The sequence below is a fragment of the Monocercomonoides exilis genome, assembly GCF_001643675.1.
Source record: "Monocercomonoides exilis strain PA203 chromosome Unknown scaffold25-1336746, whole genome shotgun sequence".
Lineage (NCBI taxonomy): Eukaryota > Preaxostyla > Oxymonadida > Polymastigidae > Monocercomonoides > Monocercomonoides exilis.
In genome coordinates, this window is record NW_027150570.1 from 227,269 (window position 1) to 245,000 (window position 17,732).

Below are 17,732 nucleotides of genomic sequence, written 5' to 3' on the forward strand. Positions count from 1 at the left end.
CAAACTCATGCATACAGCAACTAAAAACTTATTTACGGAGTACTAAAAGTCTCAATGGAGCAAACAACGATTATTGGATTGATTGGCCTGTTGTACCAAATACTGGCTCTAAAGTTAGCGCTGAGAACAGATCATTTGAAAATGTCAAAGGGAAAAGGATTTTAATCGAAGTTAGGGATCAACAACATTCATTTACGATTACTAATTGTTCATGGACAAATATAAATCACAACGGTAAATTTATTTTTGGACAAAATGGAAATATTACTATAAAAGATTGCAAATTCAATAAAATTACTATGAATTCTGATAATCCTCTTATTGAAGTGATAGGTATTCGCAAAGTTATCATTGAAAACACTTTATTTACTGAAACATCAAGACAGTCAGATGGCTCAGTTATAATCTTTGACATTGGACTCACTGGCTCTACACTTGATATTACTAAATGCAATTTCACGAATTGCAAATCAACAACAGGCAGTGGAGGTGCAATTGCAGGCATTGTTGGCGAAGGAAAATTAACTATAACTGGTTGTCGGTTTTCCGAATGCACCTCAAATAAAGAAGGAGGAGCTATTTATTTCAAGACACGCAATTTATTTGAAAACCAATTTATATTGAAATGTTTGACATTTGACAGCTGCTCAACGAATTCTGATGAAGGAGGGCACTGCTTATATATAACAAACTGGAACAGAACCAAATATCCAATCTCAGTCCAAAATTTTGCTTCTTTGAAAGGAGTTACAGACGATCCAAAAAGCATTTTGATTACAGATGAAAATGATGCTGTTGACAATTCATTCTCTGTTTCGAAGATCCCTTCGTCAAAAGAATGCATAGTTGCTGTTTATGTTGATGCTTCAGGAGACGATACAGATGATGGCTCAGAAGAAAATCCAAAGAAAACTTTAAATGGAGCAGTTTCAGCTTTGAGCGAGGATGACATTGTGTTTGTGATTCATTCAGTTGAATTGACTGAAGAATGGAAGATCTGCGGGAGAAAAGCAGAGATCTGCCCGTCTGAAACGAATACTCAAACATGTGTGAAGATATCTGGAACAGGTTCGCTTGCAAACGATGAGGGAGCAGAAGCAAATAAGATGCTGATATTTTCAAACTTGATATTTAAATGGGAAGCCAGCGTAACTGCAACGTCTTCTTTTGCTTCGATTTCATTGGGATCACTTTCATTTGAATCATGCAATTTCATCTTTGAAACTGCAGCATCTTCGACGACTTATTCTGAAGCCATGTTTTCTCTTCTCGACAAAGGCGAAGGAAAAAATGGAGGAAAGCTTTTATTTAACAAAGTTTCTATAGCAGGATTAGAGTGGAGCTCAAATACTTTCATCAAAACAACAACAGGACAACTTGCACTGACAAACGTTGAGTTCGATTTTACAGAGAAAATTCTCCAAAAATCGTCTTTCATTTGCTGTGAAAGTGGAACGCAGATTTTTTCAATGAAAAATTGTAAGTTTGAAGATGTGTCAATTCAAATAGGAAGCGGCGCAATGAAAAATTCAATGACTTCACCATCATCTTCTTCGTCTTTGAAAGCTGGCACAGAAGTTTCAAACGATGCATCGAATTCTCCTTTTATTGCAATCAATGCAGCTAACTCTGTTTCCATCGAAGGCTGCACATTTTCATCCATTTCTTCTTCCTCTTCTTTGAGTGGAGGAGCACTTTCTATCACAATTCCTTCTTCTTCATCTTCTCCTTCTCATTTTTTGACAATTCACAACTCCACTTTCTCTTCTTGCGAAGCATCAGAAGCAAATGGCAGAGGAGGTGCTGTCTATTTGTCGCTTACAGGCTCTTCAGAAATCGGTGCAAATGCTATCAAATTTACTCAACTGATTTTCTCAGATAACAAAGCAGCAAAGGGAACAGATGTTTATGTTCTATATGCTCAATTGAAGACTTGCATATCTGGTTGGGATTGGAGTCAGACAACAAAATCTGAAATGTCGCTGAATGCATTGTATGGCAGCGAAACCTCTTCTCCTTCTTCTCCTTCTGGAACAAGCAATGAATTTTCTCTGTATTCGTTTTTCTTTCCACTCACTGGCAATTCTGTGTTTGTTGATTCATCACATGGTGTCAATGAAGATGAAGACGATGCGTGTGGTTATTCTCAATGGCCTTGCTCAACTCTTCTGAATGCAATGAATCGCCTCAGCGAAAATGTTAATATTGTCAAAATTGTTTCTAAACTTTCTGTGAATGCAGTTGTTGATTTGAGCGAAAAATCATTTTCCTTCCAATCTTCTTCTTCTTCTTCTTCAAAATCTTCTGTTGGCATAGCTATTAACTCTGGATTTACATGCAACACTGCATCTGATTCTGATTCTGTCGCATTTAACAACCTGATTTTTAATCTTCCAAGTGAAGGAACACCATCTGCTGTGAAAGCATTGCTTACTCAGTCAACAGGGCAGATAACTGTTTCCAGCTGCGATTTTGGTGTGGCAAATGCTCAAACAAAGAAGAACTGTGTTGTCAATCTTGCTGTTTTGACAGGAGGGACATTTACTCTGCAACAGACAAACATTCAAAGAATGTCTTTTTCTTCAGCACAAGAAGGAGGTGTTATTCAAGCTTCATCAAATGCTGAGCTGAGTGTTATTGGATCTACATTTTCTTCAATTGTTTTGGGAAGTGATGTGCTTATAAACTCAAATGAATGCAATTCATTGTCAATTGAAGGATCAACTTTCAATGATATTTCATCTTCTTCATCAACAAGCTCAACAGGAACAGTGGGATTTGTGAAAATGACACAAGGAAATGCTTTCTCTGTGAAAAGTTCATCATTTACGAAGTGCAGCGGATCTTCAGGCACAGCCTCTGCTTCTCTGTATCTCCAATTAGATGACTCAATCGATCCATCTACTTCAGCTGACAATCCGTTGCACATTGAAAAGTTGACATTCACGAAAACCACTGGACAAACAGGAAATAAAGAGACTCTTGTCTTTGTCGATGCAAACAACTTGAAAAGTGCTGTTTCTTCTTCATCATTCGTTTTTGATACTCTGCCAACAGATTTGAATGCAATGATGGGCAGAGAACGCTCGACAACCAATGAGAACTTGGATATACCGCTGCTTGTCTATTTGTGGAGCAATTTCACTTCCACAGGATTTGTGGGCAATGAAAATGGAGGAGATTTCAGTGGCTGTGGGTTTTCTGAAGCACCTTGCAAGACAATCAATCATATTCTCAAGTTGAGATTCAATACATTTACAGCAGATAATTCTGTTTTGAAGGTCAAAGCATCGTCTTCTGTTGAAAAGCCATTGCTTCTGAGTTCTTCAAATAAGAAGTTGAGTCTTGAAAGCTCAGAAGATGAGAGCACTGTGAGTGTAACAGACACAGATGCCAGCAACACCCAGCAATGCTTTTTTTCTGTTGGAATGGACTTTTCAATAAGCAAAATCACTTTGTCAATTCCTGAGAATTTGAACAACTCAAGATCATCTCTGCTCACTTGCTCAGCTCAAACGCTGTCTTTTCAGAATAGCAAAATCGCAATGGCACAATCTGTCACTAATATTAATTATGATGTTATTGTGGTTGAAGGAGCAGGATGTCTGAATGTGGATAATCTTTCAATGAATAATGTTTATTCAGCTAGTGGAAAGCATTTCATTGTATATCGGACAACAGATGAATCAGTTGCTTCTGGAGTCATTTCTTTTCTAACAGGAAGTTTCACTACAAATCAAGGGGCAAGCGAAATAATTTTGATTGAAGGCAAAACAAAGTGCGAGATTAAAAATGCCACTTTGTCTCATGAAAGTTATAGCGAATGCTCAGTCATCAAAGTCACAAGCAGCAAGAGTCTAACAATTAATAACAACACTTTCAAGCAATGCAGAGCGATTTCAGCAAATGGAGGCGCAATCTTAATTGAAGAATCAAAAGCAACTGACTTTTCCTCCGAAATCACCGTCAACAACTGCGTGTTTGAGGAATGTGAAACGTTTGTCTCAAACGGAAAGGGAGGAGCCATTTACGCTCGACCAGTTGCAAGCACAAAATTGATAATTAGTTCATGCTCTTTCAAGTCATGCAAAGCTCCAGCTGAACCCACAGTAACAGGCTATGGAGGAGGTATTTATCTCGATTTGGCAGCTAATTCCAACAATTTTGTCATCAGTTCTCCAACTTTTGGTGAAGGTGATAAAGCCAACGCTGCTTCGTTTGGAAAAGATTTGCTTGCAAGTTCTGCCTCGCTCAAAGACAGCATCACAGAGCAAACTCTTCCATTTGCCAAGCAGATTTCAATAGAAAACGTTGATTCGATGAAAGGATTTGATGGAAACGATAAAGACAACGCGATTCCGCTTGTTTATTTCTTCCATTCTTATGGTGATGTTCCATATGTGGGAGAAGGGGGTGTGGATGTTGTTGTGTGTGGATTTTCCACATATCCGTGCAAAACTGTTCAAAAAGCACTGGGAAAGATAGAAAGCGCTGAAAAAAAGCAAGTGTTTGTTATGGAAGGAGCGAAAATTGATGGAGAATTGGCCATTGAAGATATTGAGCATTTGTTCATTGGAAATGAAGTTAACCAACAGGCCGAGCCAGTTCCAACAAAGCAAAATCTGATTATTGTGAATGGCGGAACAAACGCAAATGGACTTATAAATGTGAAAGTTAAATGCACATTTGAGTATGTTTCATTGAACATACCTGCCTCTTTTGGATATCATGCTTCATTAATTGAGCTTTCAGTACCTGTTTCTAATCTCGTTCTGAACAACGACGACTTTGTTTTTTCAGGCGAATGCAATACACTCATCATAAACGCACTCCAAGGATCAGTGAGCATCATAAACTGTGAGTTGATCAATCAGGCTTTAACTTCAACAATTCTTGCAATATCTTCATCTGCTGTGTCTGGAACGATCTATAACTTCCAAGTTGATCTCAACACAGTTTTAAATTCTCCACTTATTGTTTTTTCACCTGCTCCTTCTCCTTCTCCTTCTGCTTCTGCTTCAAATGCGCAATTTTCAGTTGAGAATAATCGTCGTACAAACAACCAATGCATTGTCAGCATCACAAACAGCAACTTTACGAATATTGGACTCAGTCAAAATGCGGGCGGATGTGTTATTTCTCCGAAGCCTCAAGCAAACTTCAAAGCAATTAACTGTATGATTAATGGAACACAATTTAACATCTGTACCTCGTCTTCAAACACAGGTGGAGCGATTCTGTTTAATCATCCAGCACCAGATGGCTCTTTGAGGATCGAAGAATGCTCGTTCACACAGTGCAGCACCTCTTCAGAAAATGGAAGAGGAGGTGGATTGTATCTTGATTGTGTTCCGAATAAACCTCCTTCTCAGACGGAGTCACCTAAATTGAATTTTTATATGAGAGCAGTTAATTTCTCAATGAATAATGCAAAAGAAGGAAAGGATTTCTTTATCTTTTGCAACAATATTAACGAACAAGTTACGAATGCACTGTTTAGTTTGGATTATTCGCAGTCTTCATTTAGCGATGACAAAGCATTTCGCGGTTCAGATGCAACCGAAACAGACGTTAATCTTCTTTCTTTGATACGTTTTTACCGTTCAGAGCAGATCTTTGTGACCTCCTCAGACTCATTGGACAACAACACATGCGGGTCAGTTAAATCGCCCTGCGAGACAGTTTCTGAGGGAGTTAAGCATGTTGACGAGGGATATGCGCGCTTTCTGTGGATTTTGGATGAGGCAGACATGGGAGGAGAAGCAGTGACGGATGATTTGACAGTCAGATCGCGCTTGAAGGAAAATTGCAAGATAATTCTGAGCAAAGAATATGCTAACACGACCGCTGGTTCTTCGTTGATTCAAACAGCAGATGATGTTGTTATCACTTTGTGTGATTTTGCCTTTGGCTCGGCCTTCCAATCGAAGCATGTTTCTGTGTTCAATCAGATCAATGGAACGACTTCTATCACGCAGTGCTCATTCACTGGCGAAGTTGAAACAGCGACAATACATTCTGCACTGTTTAGTGTTCAAAAGGGAAGATTAGATATTTTAAAGACAAGCATCTCTTTGTTGACTGTTGGTGGTTCTCTCATAAGAACCGGACAAGAAGGAAATGCGCTTTTGAGCAACTCAACTGTTTCAAATATCAATGCAAATAATGGAATATTGGATGGCAAACAAGGAAATGCTTCTCTTGAGCGGGTGAACATCACAAATTGCAACTCAAATACCAGTGTTTTTGCCTTCTCATCACAATCTCGCAGTTCTTTGCTGAAAGTGAAAATTTCAACAATTGAGATCAAAGATGGGGCTGTTATTTTAATAAATGCAGACAAAAATCCTGATGATATTTCATCACATTCTTCATTTTCTGCTTTGCAATTGCCAAATGATGAAGCGACCAACCACGCGCTGACAATTAATACTTTGACTGTTGAACACGTCAAAAGAACCACAAATGGTGCCTGTGTCATTTCTGCCTCTGGCGAATCAACTCTTCTTTCTTCCTCTTCTTCACTTTATTCTTCTCTTTCTGCTTCAACTCCGTTCACTTTGCAGTTTACGAATTGCTCTTTCATCGATTGCTATTCTCCATCCACAAAAGGCAGCATTGCTTCATTCTTCTCGTGTCCAGACATCCAACTGCGTGATTGTCTCTTTGACGGCTCAACAGTTTCAGCAGCAACAATGTCAAATATAAAGAATGCAAAAGTCAATGATGACAAGCACAAGCGAATTTCCAATGCTCAATTGGATGATCCTGAAATCTGCACATGGCAAGGTTCTCTTTTTCATTTGGAGCAGAGCAACGCTGTGATTGAAATTGCCACTTTTGCCAACTCTGCAAAGGGCGGCCTTTCAATCGCAAAAAGCAATGCAACTCTTTCAAAGAGCGACTTCGAGGGAAACAAGCCGAACATCTTTGGCTTTGAATCAGTGAATCGGAACATTCATTGTGTTGGGCAGGAATCGATGCTGACTGTTGAAAATGTGGATGGCAGTGGCGATGAATCAGACGCAGCAACATCGTCTTTGTGGATTCTGAACGAAGGATGCAAGATTTCTGGTGCAGCTGCTGACAGACAATCGCCTTTCTTCATTCCTTCACTGAAGAGGGCGACAAACAGAACTGTTGGAGATAACCGTGAAATCACAGTGAGTGGTTCTCTGCTGATTCCGTGTGACCTGTCATTCAGGATTATTTACGACCACAGCTCATCGAGTGAGATTGTCAACCACGAATTCTCTTCGTTTGTATCAGAAACCGAAGCCATTGCAACTGTTCCAGAAGCAGAAATCGCAGAAAAGGGGGATAAGAGCGTGATGTCAATTCAACTCGTATTCAACGAGAAAAATGGCGGAAATCCAAGCTATTCGACGATCCTCATGCTTCAGAATTTATCAAAGGACGACTCTTCTTCGTTAAACGATATTATTTCACAGTCTGATGCAGGTGGAAACTCAGCATGGATGATCGCATGCATTGTGTGTGCAGCTTTTCTCGTGCTGTTTGTTATTATGACAATAATCCTGATTGTATTTCTTCGAAAGTTTTCAACATGTTCAGAAGAGAAAATCTTGGAAATGAAAGAAGATATTCAAAATTTAGAGGAAAAACTTAGTCGGACCAACAAAGTGAAAGACAGTCGCTTCCAAAAGGAAGAGATGCCATCAACTCTACTGGAAGGAATGACAAGCCAAATTCCTCTGCTTATTGAAGAAGAGCTTGAGGAATTACCTCCGCCTCCAGAATTAGAAGGATTTACAGGAGACGAAAGTGATTCTCCCGAACATTTGGATCAACCTTTCGCTTCCACCGTTGAATCAGTCAAGCATTCAGCGGTTGAACAACAGATTAAAATGCTTTCAACAAAAAAACCATTTCGAGAAAGACAAATTAGCGATGCTCAAACATTGCATTCGATTATTCATTCTGTTCAAGGAGATTTAACTCTGGGGACAAGATCGATGGATGTTGTGGATGAGAAGGAAACAGTACTTGCAGTTGCAAAGCTGTTTGCGCATCTGCTTAAGACTGGAGATGAGCGTGTGCATATGATTGCAGCAAATCTGTGTCCATTCACAATTTTTATAGAAAAGAGGGAAAAAGGAGAAAATGAAGTGCTTGTAATGGAAGAGGAAATAGAAGATGAAATGATAAAGAATGCAATGAAGCGATGGAAAGCTCCAGAAATGAGTTATGGAAATGCAAACGATACTTTTGATCAAGAAGCAGATGGAATAGAAAAATCAGTGGTGTTCACTCTTGGATTAACTCTCTATGAAATGATTGCTGGAGAGGAGCCTTTGAGCGAGTGTGATGCAGAAGAAGCACAGGAGATGATTAGAGACGGCGTTCGGCCACTGACAGAAGGAATTGAAGGAGAAGAAATGGTTGAGCTGATGGAGAAGATGTGGGCAGATGAGCCAAATGACAGACCTTTTCTGGATGAAGTGATAACATCATTGGCAAGCTTGAGACAAAACAGAGAAGATGATAATTGATTGGTATTTTGGTGATTATTTCATTTTTCATTAATTATATTAAAAATGGATTTTTTGTATTTATTTATTTTTTAAAAGATGTGTCATATGAAATTGTCAGAGTAAATGTAACATTTCATTATTTTTCACTATTTTCAGCAACTAATTTTTGTGAGTGGATTAATTTTTTTTTAAAAAATGATATGATTTGATTTTTTTAAATAAATATTACCTTATTTATAAGAGAATTACATTTGCATGTTCAATATTACCTTTTTGTTGTATTCTTTTTTATAATTGTTCAATTGTACTTCATCCATTTTAACTTTCTAACTTCTTTTTCATTTAATATCAGACTTTTATTTGCATATTTCAAAAATCGTTATAAATTCGAAAAAGCAATTCTTTTTGAGCTCTTCTCCAAGTTATAGTATTAATAATTTTTTATTTTTCTCCGAGAAGTAAGTAATCAATTTCAGTCTGTTTTTTCAGTTTGTTTTTTATCACATTTAAATTGAATTTCTTTTTTTCAAAAATATAGAAATAGCTTTTTCATGAAGGATACCATTTTTCATTCAACTTTTTTTCATCTTTCAGATATTATGTTTGATGAGCATAACGTCTCATTTGAGTAAAAATCAAATAATGCATTAAGAAATAACAGAAATGAATTCAATACAAATAATTCAATTGTTGAAAATTATAATTACAGAATAATTTTTTTCTGAAAATATAAAGTCTCCTTTTCCAATAAGCTTTGTCATTGTTGACAATTCTGACATTTTAACCTGTCAATTGTTTTATAAAAAAAAATAAACAATGGACTTCAAAGCCTATTTCAAAATTTGTCGCATTGTTTGGAAATTAATCAACCGGTTTGTTTATATGCTTATGTTAATTATGCATTGAGATATGGAGATTCTTTCTTTATAAAAAAAGAGACTGTAATAAGCCAACAATACTTTTTTTTTCAATTTTTGACATCATGTTTTTTAAAAAATAATAATATTCACTTTAACCAATTCGCGTTTTAAATCTCTTGTCTCATTATCACTTAATCAAGAGCATTAAATTTTTCAAATGTACGACTCTTTCTAAAAAATCACAATATTCATTATTTTCGAATCAACTTTTCTTTCAAATGTTTTGATGACTTTTGAAAGGCAATATAGGTAATTCTTTTTGAAAAATCGCAAATATTTAATTTTCTAATAAATTGAAATTTTCATAGTTTGCATAAATTTTTGAAAGCATATACCAAACTTCACAAATATGGAATTTATTTCTGGATAATGCTGTTTCATTCATTCAAGCAAAGTTAAGTGAATGTTAATAAAAATATGAGCAAGAAATGAAATTTTTTATTCATTTGAAAATTAAATATGGGTGTTTATTTTTGAAATCATATTTTTTCAAACAAAATTTTCGGTTCAAAAATATCTCTTTAATATCAATAAAAATAAAATGAAATAGAAAAGGCTTTTTCAACATATTTTTATCCATTATTAGGTTTAAACATTTGTATATAAAAACTATTTCTATGCTTCTTCTTTTTTGAATAAAAAATCACTTTCAAAAAATCAACAATCTAAGAAAAATCAACACCCCGAAAAAAAATATGATTTCAAAAATAAACACCCATATTTAATTTTCAAATGAATAAAAAATTTCATTTCTTGCTCATATTTTTATTAACATTCACTTAACTTTGCTTGAATGAATGAAACAGCATTATCCAGAAATAAATTCCATATTTGTGAAGTTTGGTATATGCTTTCAAAAATTTATGCAAACTATGAAAATTTCAATTTATTAGAAAATTAAATATTTGCGATTTTTCAAAAAGAATTACCTATATTGCCTTTCAAAAGTCATCAAAACATTTGAAAGAAAAGTTGATTCGAAAATAATGAATATTGTGATTTTTTAGAAAGAGTCGTACATTTGAAAAATTTAATGCTCTTGATTAAGTGATAATGAGACAAGAGATTTAAAACGCGAATTGGTTAAAGTGAATATTATTATTTTTTAAAAAACATGATGTCAAAAATTGAAAAAAAAAGTATTGTTGGCTTATTACAGTCTCTTTTTTTATAAAGAAAGAATCTCCATATCTCAATGCATAATTAACATAAGCATATAAACAAACCGGTTGATTAATTTCCAAACAATGCGACAAATTTTGAAATAGGCTTTGAAGTCCATTGTTTATTTTTTTTTATAAAACAATTGACAGGTTAAAATGTCAGAATTGTCAACAATGACAAAGCTTATTGGAAAAAAAAAATTCAAACGCAAACTTTCAAATTGAATAGAAGAAATGTTAAATTCTTTCTCTATTTTCACAAATTTTAGTTTTTAAATATCAGAATATTTGAGATGATTGCTTAGAAATTGATTTTTAATTTCAAAAACAACTCTTTGTTAATTAAAAATAATAATATTAAAGTAACCTTCTTGCTGAATAGATGAAATGCGAATAGAAAAAGCATAACAAATAAAACCACTTTGCCTATTTCATTACAACACTTTCATAAGTTGGAATCATATACTTTATATTGATAAATGCATCAGGTCCTAAAAAAATCAACCGAATAAAAATTCACATCAAACAGATTACAAATAGAATATTGAAAATTCAGCATTAAATAAAGAGAGTAATTCTAACCTCCGTTGATTTCAAAAAGTTCCAATGTTTCTTGTATTAAATCTCCCAAGTTCATTCGCTTTCTTTGACTAAATTCCATAGAATCACCAAGATTTGCTAATATAAATATATAAACGCACAAATCAAATAAAGAGCACTCAATAAAACTTTTAAAAAAACAAACCATTTGAAGATTTGAATAAATTAAACACTGGCAAGATTTGACGGTAATATGGAACAAGAGTTTCTCCGATCATACTTCCAGAAGTTACAAGCTTTTGTAGTACAATTAATGTTCTGGAAATGATTTCCGGGTTACGAGTGTTTAAAGCAGTTTTAATCGGAATAATCAACTGTGGAATAACTGGAAGTATTTTCCCTCCACCTTTGTCAAGCATATCATTCACTCCTTGTAATGCAAGCATACGATATGGTTCTTCAGTTTCTCTCAATCCATCAAAGAAAATTGGCAAAAAATGATGATAGTCCAACTCTTCTGGGGCGTATTTCCATAAAATCGCTCCACCTGAAGCTTTATGCTCAACAGCAATAGGCAAATCACCTCTATCATAAAATCTCCTAAATTCAGTTGGAGGCATTTTTCTAATAGCCTTTGCCTTTGCCGGAGGAGGTCCTTTTGGAACATCTTTTGTTACAACTTTCTTTCCTTCTTTCAACGAAGAAGAAAGAGTCACAGCACGCGTTGATCCTATAACAGGATCGAATGATGGGGATCTCATCGACATTTAAGATATATATCTCGATGAATGAAAATGTTATTCAATTTTTTAACTCTCACCCTTTATACTTTTTTGAAAATATCGTGATTTTTCCATAAGTCTTTTAATCACACAATAACATCAAATAAGATGCATTTGAACAATAATAAGCAGAAAAAGTGTTTTTCGATAATACATATGGTTATGATCAAAATTGAGTATGTAGAATAATTTCATTTTCACTATAATAACAATTGAAAATTATTTTTCTCATCACCAATTGCTATTTTAGTGAAAAAATTGAAGAAAAAAGCAAAAGATGGAGAAATGCATGAACTTTTCTGAATTATTTAGAGAGGAGTATTCAAACAAATAAATGATTATTTTTCATGCTTTGTTTCCAATAACATAAAATTTTGAATGAAAGAAAAACAGAATGAAAAAAACAAAGCCTGCTCTGACTTTTATGAAACGAATCAATGCTATTTTCAATTTGTTAGTATACATCTCTCTCTTTCTCAACACATTAATTATAATTCTTTTTTCTTTTTGAAAGCATTTTTATCGCTAAGCTTAATGGCAAAAAAAATTTTTTTTCCAAAATTAATAAATTCTTTTTGAATTATTCGTTTTGAAAAGGTTACAGCAGCTTTGCTAATCTGAATGCATGCACACAATAGGAAAAAAAATCAGAAAATGAAAATTTCATTGCTAAAACGTAAAAAAATGCACCTAAAGAAAAATTTAAATTACAGAAGCACTGCAAACGTTATTCAACACCCAAATACTCGCAGAAATAATGTATTTGGAAATCCATAATACAAATACACAAATCAAAAAATTACAAAACTGAAAAAAAAAAAAAAAAGAATTGAATTACAAATTTAAACATAAATTCCAAAGAAAAAAAGAAAATAAATAAATTCTTTTGCTCCCCTCAAATAACATTCAGGACTTTGGACAAAGATTCGAAAATAACAATCATCTCTCATATGAACTAAAATACTATAAAAAATATAAAATCGAAAGAAAAACAAACACTTAAAGATTGAAAAGGATAAAAATCAATATTTTTACAAAGCTATAAACAATTCTATTGAAAAATCAAATGAAAAAATGAAAGAAAGAATAAGTGAAAAAAAAAAGATAACATTTCCTAACTTTTAAAAACAAAAATTTCAAAACATTTTCATAAAACATAAAACAAATTGATGAATTAGGAAAGGGAAAAAAAAAAAAAAAAGAAAAAGAAAAAGAAAAAAATTATCAACATAAACATCAATTTAATTCAATTCAAATACAAACATGAAAATAAAATATCAACATAAAAAGCAAAGGCGGAATTACATTCAAACACATTTCATACAAACACCAAATTAGAAAGGTTTAAAAAGAAAAGAAAAGAAAAGAAAAGAAAAGAAAAGAAAAGAAAAGAAAAAAATTAAGAAAGGAAGCAAAAAGAAAACCTCTTAACATTTACCTCCAACTAAATAAATAAAGAAAAAAAAATGACCCAATTATCATTTGACTAATACGTCTCCATATGTCGCTGCTCTATCACAGCGATCTCATGCAATCTGCAATCTGAAGCTGTCCCAGATACGCCAGTGGAGTGGAAGTTGACATATAACCCAACAGCACAGAGATCAACACAAACGCAATCAGCGTGATATAAGGGAAATAGAAAGAAGTAACATCCAAAAACAGCATTTTCATCATCTGAGAAGATAGCATATACGACAAAATCATCCCTGAGATCACCCCCATCACCGCTGCTGTCATCACCAGGATAAACGCCTCTTCAATATACACCCGCCGCACCTGGAATTTAGATAAACCCATCGACCGCATCATCCCGTAGTCCCTTATGGATGACAGCACATTTGATGTCATCGCAGCTACCAATGAACATTCCCCAAGAAAACTGATCAGAACCGCCAGGAGCGAAAACGAGACTTGCATCAAAGTGATGATTAGATTCAGAGTTTTGTCAAATTTCTTTTTCGACCACACATCCACATGCAAATTGGGGTTGTTTCCTTCACCTGTGCTAAACTCTGCAATTGCAGATGCTTCATCATAACTCAAAGATGACTCGATTCCAAACAGCTTTCCAAGCCAACTGCTTCTGAACACGTCAAACAACGAAGCAACTCCATTCCTCTCTTTCTTCTCATTCAACATGAAACTTTCAAAATCTGAATGAAACATTATTGTGTCATTTGCATCACTATTTCCATGTGAATCAATGAATTCAATCGGATCAGCCGTAAATCCATTCACAGCAGCTGATAAAAACGACGATGAAAGAGAACTTGTCACATTCGTCTTATTTCTACTCAAAAATATATTCTCCAGGCTGTCAATTCTCGAAGATGATGCTCCCTTTTTGTATTTCACTTTGATGTCTGAAATGCACATGTCATCAAATGCAGGGGAGGAAAACGCACCATTAATGCTAGAAATAGCTTCAGACATCACAGGAAATGAAACAGGCAGCTGGCGCTGTGGTGACATTGTCCCGATTTCGACGCTCACAGCTGGGACATATTTCGCAACTGCTCCGATTGTTATGTTTTGGAATATCGATGACACGGAAACAACATCTGATCCTGTTTTTGTCACTTCATTCTCTTTTCCCCCTGCCTCACTTTCTTCTTCATTGAAAAGTGTGTTCGAGTAGAAATGTTGATAATATGCTGCATTTGTGCTCAGATTCTTCTTCAGCACAAACCTGTCCCCTAAACCAGCCCCTTGCTGCTTCTGGAAGTCCCTCGACACAACACCTATCGGAGCATCGAAGTAGCTCGCATACATTTGCTTGATTACATCATCTCCTGTCATCTCCTTTCTATCATTCAGCGACTCCCCCACACGCCACGTGCTCTCAAACGTGGCAGCTTTGAAGTTCGGGGGCAATGCCACAAGATCATACGAACTCTGATGCGACCTCCCTCTGTTCGTAAGCATCACCGTCGCATCTCTTCCTCCCTGCTGTTCCGACAGAGGGCAGCTTGTATACCCCACAGCCTCCACCACATCGCTGTACTCATTCAACACTGATATCAACTCCTCTGCATCTTGAATTCTGAACCCCATCGAACTGACGTTCGCTGTGAATAGTGGGGGAGGGAAAAACACCGACCCGTTCCAGTTCTCGTACTTCTGGTACATCAAAGCCGGGATCTGCGAAACCGCCTTTAAGTTCAAGTCACACCCAAACATCTGATATTCACTCGCACGCATAGACTCAATCACAGTGTTTGAAAGCACATCCATGAAAAACACGAAGCACAAGATCAGCGCAAACATCAGCGTCGTCCCTCTGTTCCGCAGCCGGTGTTTGCTCATGTTCCTCTGCGCCATCGTTCTCACTGCAGACTTCTCCCAAAAGAGCAGCACAGTTGACACGATTAACTCAAACACATACTCGAAGTTCATACACAGCAGCACCAGCGCAACCATGATGCATATCACCAGCACCACCAAAATGACCATCATCACCAAGTTATTCCCCGACACCAGCGAATATGGGAACAGAACATAAATCGCCCCGCCAAACACAGTCAGAATCACTCCATCCACAAGCAGAGTGAGAGATGAATTCACAGAGTCACTCCGTTCGATGGTGACAAGAACAGCAGATGCATTTGTGTGCTGCACATCGATCGAGTCGTGCAGATTCATCGACAGCGCTGTGCGGATTGGGAAGAACGAGGCAACAAGAGTCGCACCGATCACAACTAAGACCGTAACAATCACAGACCACGGAGACAGTTTCCAGCTTATCGTCAAGTCAGCCATTTTTTTGAACAGCGCCATCACCCCTACGTTTATCCCTTGTGCTCCAGCAACCCCAAAAACAACCCCTGGCACGGCAAACATCAGCCCTTGTATCACAACCAGCATCGCCACTCCGCACCGTCCCATGCCATGCACCCGCATCATCCCCAGCTCGTATGCCCGCCCTTCGACAGACCGCTGGATCTGTGAGTAGATAATCAGCACAGTTATCACCATCACCATCACAATCAGCATCCCTGCTGAGATGAGGCTCATTGAGTCTTGTGAGGAGCTCTTTGTCACCAGAGGGGATAAAACTGCGTCGAGATCACTGAAACAAAGGGCGTACATGACATTCATCGACCAGGAGTTGAGTTGGCTGAAAAGGAATGAATAGAATTTTCACATTAAAAATTTTAATAAAAAAATATAAAAATAAGATAAATAAAGAAAATACAATAAAATACAATAAAATACAATAAAATACAATAAAATACAATAAAATACAATAAAATACAATAAAAACGAAAAAAATATAAAATAAAAATGAGCCATTTTGAAAATCCATCAATGAAATAACAATCACTACACACTTGTAAATAGCGTTTGTATCTGCCTGTAAATATGTCTTGTTTTTAGGCACCTGATAAGTGCATGCAAGTTGAGTGGCATATTCATTCAATTTAGCCTCTAAAAATAACTCTTTACGAATAATTGACAAAACCATTGGAGGAAAATTCTCGACAAGCTTTGGTTAAAAAAAAAAGAAAGATAAAGAAAAAGAATGGAAAATTGCAGAGAGGTACAACATTTATTCATATTTTCAAGGAATTTTTAACAATATAAACAATAATAATAAATTCAATATAATAATAAATATTATAATGAAAAAAATATCACAAAACAAACATGCTCCCACAAATTGTCCATCTCAGCGTAAACATTTGGATAACGCGAACTGCTTTCAGATGCAACGACCTTAACATGCAATACCAAACACAAAAGCACAAATCACGAAAATGGCAAATCATTATCACGATTTTTGATGAAATGTTTGCATGATAAAAAAAGAAAAAAATTTTATTTTATAAATTAGAAAGCCAAATAAATAAAGAATATTCATTATAACGTTTAATTTCAAACCTCTGCAACTTCAAAAGGAACTGAAAAATTCTCAAGCAACTTCACAACCTCAAGAATTCGTCTCGACTCATATTTCTTTGCAACATCATACGCTATCGGAGAAATTCGAGTCATGTTCAATGATAAATGTATAACATTTCCCGGACTGATAACACGTGTGCCAGAAGTCGAAGAAACAACAACAACTTTTCCTTTCGGTATAGTATCAAAATGACTCTTCCAGCCGAGGTCATATTGTTCCTGCATATAGGAAATTCAGCGTATTTGTTCCAAAATATAGAACATTTTGAACAACAATGTTCAATAAAGACACGCAAAGGTCAATTTTGAAAACTTTTAAAATACTTTAATAATTAGTTATTAGCACACCTCAAGCAAGCTATGAATTGCATAAAAGTTGCATTGCTCACTTTTATCATTCAAGTTCATAGAAACATTTGAAAATAAACGTGGTGTGCACATCGAAAGCTGTGCAAATGAAAATTCTCGATTATTTTTTTCTTCACAACATAAAAAAAAAACAGCAAACATCTTTCCCAAGTGGATCAAGAATTTCTTTTGCAAGAGTACCATTCAGACCCATTGTTTCTGTCTGATTCCTTGGGGTGATCGTCAAATCAGGGTTTCCAAAAAACTGACCAGACATCAAATACTTCAATTCTGGCTGTCTTGAAAGCAGATTCAATACGATAGGGATAAACAAGCTCACAAGAAAACATCTATCAAACGCAAAAATATTATTTGTAAAACCAATGACAAGTCACAACAAACCCTAAAACCCCCCAACAAAAACTACATTTGTGATGTTTCATCTCTCTCCAACTTTGCGACAAATAAAAGCGAAAATACGCGCACGAAACTTGACATTGATTCTTCCTTTTTTTGACGGGAACATACAGGGACATAGCTTCTTGCAATTCTTTGTGAAAAATGTGATTTTCAATTAAT

The 17,732-nt window shown here is 35.6% G+C and overlaps 3 protein-coding genes across 3 annotated transcripts; 1 reads left to right on the top strand and 2 right to left on the bottom strand.

The window, feature by feature from the left end:
• Positions 1-299: 299 nt before the first annotated feature.
• Positions 300-9,047, top strand: MONOS_7267 (uncharacterized protein; the record flags this gene model as incomplete). The annotated part of the gene is made up of 2 exons (XM_067877579.1): positions 300-541; positions 644-9,047. 2 exons carry the CDS (start codon positions 300-302, stop codon positions 8,511-8,513), a joined length of 8,112 nt encoding a protein of 2,703 aa, XP_067726508.1. The 3' UTR covers positions 8,514-9,047.
• Positions 9,048-10,403: 1,356 nt separating this feature from the next.
• MONOS_7268 (putative ParcG domain containing protein) lies at positions 10,404-11,935 on the bottom strand. The gene is made up of 3 exons (XM_067877580.1): positions 11,324-11,935; positions 11,161-11,256; positions 10,404-11,069 (listed from the first exon to the last, which is right to left on the bottom strand). Exons 1-3 carry the CDS (start codon positions 11,883-11,885, stop codon positions 11,005-11,007), a joined length of 723 nt encoding a protein of 240 aa, XP_067726509.1. The 5' UTR covers positions 11,886-11,935; the 3' UTR covers positions 10,404-11,004.
• Positions 11,936-13,415: 1,480 nt separating this feature from the next.
• Positions 13,416-17,430, bottom strand: MONOS_7269 (putative efflux ABC transporter, permease domain containing protein; the record flags this gene model as incomplete). The annotated part of the gene is made up of 5 exons (XM_067877581.1): positions 13,416-16,020; positions 16,235-16,389; positions 16,551-16,619; positions 16,785-17,024; positions 17,314-17,430. The coding sequence occupies 5 exons, from the start codon at positions 17,428-17,430 to the stop codon at positions 13,416-13,418; spliced, it is 3,186 nt and encodes a 1,061-aa protein (XP_067726510.1).
• Positions 17,431-17,732: the final 302 nt, after the last annotated feature.